Source organism: Cyprinodon variegatus, unplaced genomic scaffold (genome assembly GCF_000732505.1).
Source record: "Cyprinodon variegatus isolate N-32 unplaced genomic scaffold, C_variegatus-1.0 Scaffold342, whole genome shotgun sequence".
Classification (NCBI taxonomy): domain Eukaryota; kingdom Metazoa; phylum Chordata; class Actinopteri; order Cyprinodontiformes; family Cyprinodontidae; genus Cyprinodon; species Cyprinodon variegatus.
In genome coordinates, this window is record NW_015150795.1 from 689,977 (window position 1) to 699,332 (window position 9,356).

Genomic DNA, 9,356 nt, shown 5'->3' on the forward strand with positions numbered 1-9,356 from the left:
GTGCATAACGAGTAATGAATGGAACTATCTGATCAGCACTGTACTGGTTTCCTCTCCTCTCTTGTTTTTATCCATCTCTCACCTGTTGAAGTTGCCCGGTGTGACTCAATATGTCTGATTCATGTTTTAAGTGTCGCTTGATGCCGTCTTACCGTCCACCTGCAGCTTCCATTGATACTCAGGTTATAGATTATTAACATTCACGTTCTTCTTTTTCCAGATTTGCTGCTTGAAAGGACAGAAAGGCTTGGTCAGTAAGTCCACCTTCGATGGGATCCACATCGTTAATCACTATATGGGTGTCAGTGAGTCTTACCAGTCCTCTGATGACGACGGAGCAAAGAACACCAACCTACAGAACCAGAACCTCCTGCAGAGGAGCGGAGGTCGTATTAAGCTGCACCCCAAGCTGGAGGACACGGACAGCGAGGAAGAGGAGGATGGGGAATCGCTGCGGCTCTCTGTGCCTCAGAGCAAGTCCACCACGGTGTGAGGGGGGGGGCAGAGCGTGCTTCTCACAGCCATTTCAGACATTTGGTTTTCCAAAAAAAGCAAACCCATCATTTCATATCTTTTAAATCAAACTTGGAGCTTTATTTGGCGGGAGTTGTGTTTTGTTTCGTTGGCCCCACTGACACAGCCGAGGTCAAACCAGGACCTCCGCAGAGAATCGAACGGCGTGGATCGTACCAAACTCTACAAGGACACGGGGGGGCCGGGGGCTCATCTGGGTACAACACAGAAAGAGAGACTGTGCAATAAACATTTTATCCTGTATTCCACACTTCATCCAACATTGTTTTATATTTTTTAAAGGATTTTATAAACTACTAACAAGACTACATCGATGCTGTCGCTACCGTTACTTCCATCATGCAGGGGCAGAACCGTACGAATGCGTGTGTGTGTGTGTGAGCGTGTGTGTGAGAGCGTAAATGTATCAGACGATGTTTGTCGGAGCCTGGTATCAAAGCTGCTTCTGTCCGACCGATTAACGTCTCTGCGTCGCACCCTGCACGGATTGGTCAGTGTGACATCCGCAAACATGTAGATATGTAAATGTGTTTATTTTCTCCTTATTTTTTTGAACTTGAAAACATGTTTAATATTGCATATCGGATGTTTAGATATGTTGTATAAATAAAGAAGGGACATAAGTTATATATGATAAAGGAGATGGATTATTGTGTGTGTGGGGGGGTGCATCATAAAAACCTTTCAGCTTGTTACGTTCTGAGAAGGAAACATGGAAATAAAAACTAAACAAGTGCAGGCAGGGTCATCAGCATGGTTGGCTGCATTTGGTGCATCTGCAGATGAGTCAAACATGAGTCAAATCTGTTGTTTGATTTATTTGGTTTGCATGATAGAGGAGATGAAGTCAAATCTGCAGGAGATGAGCACCAAGGGAACAGCTGGATGTTTGCAATGAACACTAACTTTCTGCAGAAACAGGCAACACTATGAAGCACTCGCTCACTCTGGACGGACTACATGAGATTGTTGCACTTGTAAGAGAAGTGATGAGGTTCATAATAAAATGTTTGATAACTTCTCTCTGATGTGTGTTTTAATGTCTGCAGCAGATTTATTGAAAAAAAAAAAGCCTACAGCTGACTGATCACACATGCACTTTTTTTTTTCATCTCAAAGCGTCTTTTCCTCTCAAGATTCTCGCTAAGATTGTCTGCTTTCAGGAAGTGATTTGTCGCGGTTTCCAGAGCTGCAGCCCCGCTTCTAATTTTTTCATGCACAAAACCACATTTTAAGAGCAGCTCTCCTCTGGCACCGAGAAATAACCCAGCTCTGTATCTTATTAAAACCTAATGAAGGTCATTTTTTTTTTCCTCTCTGGCTGAAAATGTAGCCCAGAATCCTCTGAACGCAACTTAAGATTAAATCCAATATCAAAATATCCACTTTAATTTACATCTTTAATCATTTTTAAATGAGTTGAGGCTTTAATTTAAATGTGAAAAATTAAATTAGATGGAGGCAGTTTTTTTCCAAGAGCCTGCCTTCAAATCACAGACTGACAGACCTCTGGAAGACATGAATCATTTGGGTGTTTTTCACATTTAAGAAGCGATTGAAAGCTGAATTTAACTGAAGCGGGGAAAAGGAATGTGAAATTAGAAATAAATCACCATGAGATCAATGATTAAGGGGAAAAAATGATCTAAACAAATTGAGAGCATTTATAGATTTATAGTCTGTGTATTTCCTGCTTGGGATGACTGCATTTCCTGAGCCATTCTGCCCTCTCAAGCGGCACCATAAATATTTGCTTTTTGTCTTATAAATTAATTTAGAACAAAAAGAAATGACAAAAAAAAGGTTAGGAGAAAATAAAATAGTTGAGGCCCTCTGTGGAACCTGTGCTCATCCAAAGCTTTAACCTGCAAACTGGATTTTTGATCTAAAATTGAAGGATTTACAAACTGCAGTCAAAGGAAGCTGTTAATATGAGCCAATATGGCTCTCCACCCAGAGGGACAATCTATCAGAGGGTGGCACAACATTTGATCGTGTCCGCATCAATATTTTTCAATTGAAGGTATTAATAGATAAATTTCCTGATTGATTTCTTTTCTTTTGGATTTTTGCTAATAGAAATATTATATTTCATGTGTCACAGGCGCAATCTGGACTGTTTTTAGTATAAATGCAACAAAAAAAATATTAATGATAAAAATAATGCATCCTTTAGTTGCATCTAAGCATATTTAATTACACTAACACAAGTTTTAGGTTTCCTTCTCTGCTAACACGAAAAAAATGGTGTTAAAGTTATTGAATATGCTTAAATAGATACACAAAAAGATGCATTTTCTTCAAATTAAGATGATGTGTAATTTAAAATCTCTATTGCAATTGCAAAAACAACAAATTTGCAAAAAGATTTTTATTTTTTGTTTATTTTACAAAGCCTGGATTAAATGCAGCTCAAACCTGATTGTTTATAAACCTGTTTTTGTTGTCGCTTGTTTTCTTTTTAGGAAATTTAAATCTATTTGAGAATATCTGAATAATCTGGTGCAGAATGGGGCCCCTCTCTCTCTCGCCCCCCCAGAGTTGCACAAGCCTGTGCCGTCCTCCTATCGGGGCCCTGCTGCGGCCGCTGCTGCTGCTTTTATCGCTTCATTTCTTCATGACACGATGTCCGGGCAGCTCTAATCGTTGCAGATTGATTTCCTCTCCCTCATTTTTGCAGATAAAGGCCCAACTGTAGCTCTGGAGGATCAGATTGACCGGAATGATCCGGTTAATCTGATATATTTCGTTATTAGTAAAAAAAAAAAAATGACATTAAGCAGATAGATTGTTTAAAGTGTGTTTATTCCCTCCGATCTGCCTAAAAATCAGAATCCGTCCACTTTCTGATTTTTTAATATGCGTCATGACGCATGGAGCAGAGGCGCATGACGCTCAGAGCGCACAGAACCAACCATCCACGCAGCATACCCAAAGTTTCTTGCAGACACTGCGAAATAATAGTTAGAACATAGACAGGTAGTCTGGTGAGATTTATTTATTTTCCCCCACCTCTCTAGTTTACCGCTACGTTTTAATGTAATTTCGGTGCGCCCTTTGGGCGCGCCTCCGCGTTTCCTCTTCCCCTTCCCCCGTCCTCCTCCTCCCTCTCGCTGATTGAGTAAGTGAGAGGTTGATAAAGCGTTTATCGCTCCTCTTCACTGATGGGCCGCTCTACAGGGGATCCGCAGCTCGTTGAAATGAAAAAAGGTGAATTTTAACTTTTAAATCCAGTTTTATTCCGGCTGCAGATTATTGTCGCCAAAGCAGGGCAGAGGTGAAACAGCGCATCATGTTGCAGAGGGGAGCCCTGAGATGAGTGGGTGAGAAAGAAAAAAAGAAAAAAGAGTCGTGACCAGAAGCTCTGCCCCCCCACTGAGTCTGTCTACGTCTTACCTGTCGGATAGGATGGCGAACTCCCTGCAGCTTCGGTGACACCTGTCCGAGCGACACCTGGCAGACGGGCTGGCAGCAGCGCGCATGCTCTGTTGTCATGTGGGAAACCTCTTAAAACGCTCAGGATGTCACCGGTTGAGATCAAATCTGTAAACAGGACAGCACCCATCAGGTCTCCTCCTTCTACGCAGCAGCTGGATCCCCTTTAATTCACCTGTGCGCTCTGAACCCCAAAGATGCCCCGCTCCTTCCTGGTGAAGAGTAAGAAGGCGCACAGCTACCACCAACCACGGACCTTGGAGGATGATTACAGCAGGCTGGACAGCATTCTGGCGCACATCTGCTCAGGTATTATTTAGAAGAAAACTCGATCATTTGGATCCGATCTGATCAAACTGGACGGTGTGTTTTAATCCTGAACCAATGGGATGGATATTTACAGGCTTGGTTTTATTATTTTATGTGAGGTGGACGTAATTGTTTTACGATTTGTTGCGCAATTAAATGGCGCAAACAAATGTAATCTGAATACAAATTGAAATATTGTCTTTTTTTCTTTTTTTTTTGCTCAATAAGAAATTATTGAAAACGGACAAAAATGATAAAAGTTTAACATGAATAAAAACAATAAAGTTTCAATGAAAATGTTGGAATTGAATGAAAACAAGAAACATGATTTAATCCGATAATGATAACAGGTTCTATTTATTTATTTTATTTTTTAGTGTTTCTACTTTAAAACTAAAAAGATGTGAAGAGTTTTTATAAAATGGTTTTATAGAGAAAACCCCGTTAATTCCTCCGCGGTTCCACCTCAGATGCAGATAAGACGCCGGAGGAGGACGCAGACCTCCCGGCGGACAGGTACGGCCTCTCTCCGGCCTCCCATCAGGGGGATCCCGCTGACTTCTCCCCCAGATCTCCGCTGAGCAGCGCCGACAGTCTGTGCGCTCGTTCCCCGGACTATGAGGACTTCTGGCGGCCTCCGTCCCCATCCGCGTCCCCTGGTACTGACACAAACACAGAGAAAAAAAATCCTCATGATGTGTTTCATGTGTTTCCATCTCATCAAAACATTGTAATTAAGATCATTTCATTTTGAGGATATATTTTCTCCTTGGTATAAATTAAGGCACATTTCTCTGTATCAATCCACCATAAATAATATTTAATTTCTGATTATCAGATAATCTCGGTATGTCTGGGCCCCTTTAGGGCCCCTATCCCACTGATTTGATTCCTCTGTTCTCCTCCAGCTGACTCAGACAAATCGCTGTCTCCTCTGGATGAAACGCAGAGCTTCACTGTTCCTTTCCGGGCCTATGCTTGGAGCAGCTACTCTGGCCTGGAGCTGGAGCTCCACAGGCCCCTGACGCAGCGGAGCGTCCATCCGGGCCTGGAGGTGGACACAAGCTCCGCAGTCATGGCGCTTTACGCAGAGCGGAGCGGCCATCCGGCCGTGTTTGCAGAGCGCGCTCTGGCAGAGGAGCCTTACGGGGACTACAGGAGGATGCTGTTCCCTGAGGCGGGCCTGCACAGGAAGGCGCCCGATGGGAAGGCCTCGCCGGGCCTTCTCTGTCCGAACCTCATCCTGAACGGCGCTTACAAGTGTGTCAAGTGCGGTAAGGTAAGAGGCGCTCAAAGCGCAGTCAGAGCTGCACCTTTAAAGCATAAATCTCTCACATTTCTGCAGGATCATCTCCTTCAATGTCGCATTTTCCCATCTGATCAGGTGTTTTCCACCCCCCACGGTCTGGAGGTCCACGTCCGCAGGTCGCACAGCGGCACCAGGCCTTACGCATGCGACATCTGCGGCAAAACGTTTGGGCACGCAGTGAGTCTGGAGCAGCACAAAGCGGTGCACTCTCAGGTACCACTGTCAAAGGAACCACATCCTGCAGCGCATGTCCTCAAATAGCGACTTATTTTATTTATTTGTTATATTTTCAGGAAAGAAGCTTCGACTGCAAAATTTGCGGCAAAAGTTTTAAGCGCTCCTCCACGCTGTCCACGCATCTGCTCATCCACTCGGACACGCGGCCCTATCCGTGTCAGTACTGCGGGAAGAGGTTCCACCAAAAGTCCGACATGAAGAAGCACACCTTCATCCACACAGGTGAGCTGGGGCCCCCAGTAGGTTCACACACTCTGGGGGCCAACTAGTTAATCCCAGCAGGATCAGTGGCCCCCATCTTTATCAGAATAATTCTTTTTAACTCATCTATTTATTTGTTTGTTTTAATAAATGTATTTATTTATTTTTGCAGGTGAGAAACCACACAAATGCCAGGTTTGCGGGAAGGCGTTCAGCCAGAGCTCCAACCTGATCACGCACAGCAGGAAACACACCGGATATAAGCCGTTCGGCTGCGACCTGTGCGGGAAAGGCTTCCAGAGGAAGGTGGACCTGAGGAGACACAAGGAGACGCAGCATGGACTGAAATGAGACGGAGGACAACTGGACGCTGAAGGAGACACACCTGGACAATAACCGAGGAGAAGAAAAACATTTTTCTTCTTTTTTTTTCTTTTTGGATCAGGACACTAATTTGATCCATTTGAAATCTCATCGACGCATTTTATTATTTTTGGGATTATAATTATAATAATATCTATTATTTATGGCGGCAGTTAAAACAAAGACATAAAAAAACACTAATGGAAACATCCTTCTGCGCTTTTTTTTTCTTAATAAAGGCCAGAGATAAGCTTTGAACTACAGAGGACCAAAAAAAAAAAAAAATCGCAGATGTGTTCATATGGTAAATGATTTAAATAAATGTTAAACCGAAAATAAAACACCTGATAAAAATCTGCGCTTTCTGCTGAGAGGTGTTGTTTTCAGCGGGTAGAGATGAGGGTGAAACAAGCTTCCCACTCCTCCTCCAGCTTTGATATGATTTAACATTAAAGCTGCAGATTAGTTCAATCAAAGTGACCCGAAATTATTAAAATAAGCAATAATAATGATTTATAATCTCCATTTAAAATCAAACGTGCAATCTATTTTAACGCACCTGGGGGGGTTATATACTTAAGGTCGCACCATCTTGCTGCTGTGATTGTGATTGCCCAGAGGCTCCTGTTTGTTTTGACCACTGCAGCTGCATGTTTGCACCTTCAACAATCTGAGCAGATCTAACCGTTACCCAAATACCTTTTGCCCTCATTGTTTTTTTTTTCATTCTGGAGGGGGAGGGAGGGGGCTGTCCATAAAAAAAAAAAAAACACTGCGGATTTTATCTAGAAAAATTGAAAGATTCTACAACAAAACAAACAGATGAAGAGTCTGTTGGAGGTAAAACATCAAGTGTCAAGTGGTAACATCCTCCATGGCTGACTGCTTACCAATCCCAGAGGTTTAACGGTGCAAAGGTAACGTTGATCTTCGGGTTTTAATGGTTGAGCCGTTTTGGGATTGTTGTTTTGTGGAAAAAGAAAAGAAAAGTGTAGATTTAACCGCCTGACCCAGTTCAGGAATGGCAGCTTAAAGGAATAGTACACCCAAAACATGATTAGCCTTCATTTTCTACTCACCCCCATGCTGAACAACACTCTGGAGTACTTTTTTGATATCTCAAATGCATCTGGAGATCTGGGAGGCTTCTTGCTGTCTGCTGACATTCAAATAATGGAGGTCTATGGCGCCCGAGGCAGAAAGGTCCATAAAAGTCCACAAAAAACGTGTCAATATTCCTCCATACTGCTCGTCCAATGTATTCCAAGTGTCCTGAGTGGGTAGCGTCCATAATTTACTCGAAACGAAGTCATTTAGAATGTTTTTAGAGCATAAACAGTAGTGTATAGGATTTCCTAAAAGCGCGTTCAGGACGCTACGGAAACCGCGGCAGACCAAACCAGATGAAAGTGCGCATTCAGCTCGGCAAAGAACTCATGCTCTTCCTCAACACTGAAGTCCTCAGACATTTTTCTTTCGTTGTTTCTTTCTTTGCACAGGTAAACAGCACATTTCTTCTTCTACGCTTGCATTATCGGCAGAGCAGACGCTGAATGCGCACTTTCATCTGGTTTGGTCTGCCGCGGTTTCCGTAGACTCGTGAACGCGCAGGTGCGCGCTTTCAGGAAATCCTATACACTACTGTTTATGCTCTAAAAACATTCTAAATGACTTTGTTTCGAGTAAATTCTGGACGCTACCCACTCAGGACACTTGGAATACATTGGACGAGCAGTATGGAGGAATATTGACACGTTTTTTGTGGACTTTTATGGACCTTTCTGCCTCGGGCGCCATAGACCTCCATTATTTGAATGTCAGCAGACAGCAAGAAGCCTCCCAGATCTCCAGATGCATTTGAGATATCAAAAAAGTACTCCAGAGTGTTGTTCAGCATGGGGGTGAGTAGAAAATGAAGGCTAATCATGTTTTGGGTGTACTATTCCTTTAAGGTCACAGTGGACCAGAAAGGAAACACCTGCTGGAGGTGAAGGCTGAACAGTTTGGCCTCAAAGACCAGAACAACAGGAGTCCAGGTGAGGCTTCTCCTCCCACTGCTGCGCATGGTGGCGGCTGCATCATGCGAAGGGACTCTGGATCTATTCTGAGATTGAATTTAATCACAAAGAAAATTATTACATCTACTGCTTCATCTCCAATCAACAGAAAGGTTGGTTTGGTTTTTCAGAACCGTTTTTGATAGAAATCCAGGCTAAATATCTTTTCAGAATCACGTCAGCATCTCTGTCATGTTTCAGGGTTTTTAAAGCTGTTTTATGGAGAAAAAAATCTAATATAAGATCAGGTTGTTCATTTTGATAAAATCTGCATTTTTGTAGCCCGGAACTGCATGAAGACTGAAACAGAAAAGAGAGAGAGGGGCAGTGTCTTCCTTCCTCAACATTGATTGAAATCAGTGACTCACAAGGATTTCTTCTTTTAACGCTTCACTTCTTTCCCAAATCGTACCAGACCGAGGCCTGCGGAGAAAAAAAAAACACTGAATATTTTAAAGCCAGAGAACCGAAGGAGGAAGGAGGAGGAAGTCATCCTCATTTAGAGCAGGATTTACTGGAGCTTACTGCACACCGTGATCATATTTAAATCTAAAACTAATTTATAATTAGAGCCAAAAAAACAAACAAACAAACAAAAAGCATGGTGGACAGATTGGGTGATGCTCTGAGGGGGAACTTCTGGTGTTTTTAAGGCGCATTAAAGCAGCCGCTGAGCGCAGGTCTCCAAGCCACTGGCTGCCTTCAGCTGAGGACTCCTTTTATTTCTCTATTTAAATATTTGGACGAGTGTTTTTATTAGCAGAAATGTTCACTGTGAGGATGGAGATCCTCCCCCAGAGAAAAGCCTCTTTGAGGAGAACTGCTTAAAGAAGCCATTAGGCCGAGCAGACCCCCCCTCTGCAGCCTGAAGGCATATGAAATATGAATAACCGGTCTGGATCGATCAGAGA

General features: G+C 43.0%; 2 protein-coding genes across 3 annotated transcripts in view; both read left to right on the top strand.

The window, feature by feature from the left end:
- Nucleotides 1-1,546, top strand: part of evi5 (ecotropic viral integration site 5) — a 57,169-nt gene extending 55,623 nt beyond the window's left edge. For both annotated transcript variants that reach the window (XM_015385530.1, XM_015385531.1), the window contains one exon: nt 221-1,546. In XM_015385530.1, the coding sequence (XP_015241016.1) occupies nt 221-493 (273 nt within the window). In that variant the 3' untranslated portion in view covers nt 494-1,546. The remainder of the gene's footprint in view (nt 1-220) is intronic.
- A 2,593-nt stretch (nt 1,547-4,139) lies between these two features.
- On the top strand, nt 4,140-6,577 carry gfi1 (growth factor independent 1 transcription repressor). Its single transcript, XM_015385527.1, has 6 exons — nt 4,140-4,278; nt 4,749-4,937; nt 5,187-5,557; nt 5,663-5,800; nt 5,881-6,046; nt 6,198-6,577. Exons 1-6 carry the CDS (start codon nt 4,167-4,169, stop codon nt 6,374-6,376), a joined length of 1,155 nt encoding a protein of 384 aa, XP_015241013.1. The 5' UTR covers nt 4,140-4,166; the 3' UTR covers nt 6,377-6,577.
- Nucleotides 6,578-9,356: the final 2,779 nt, after the last annotated feature.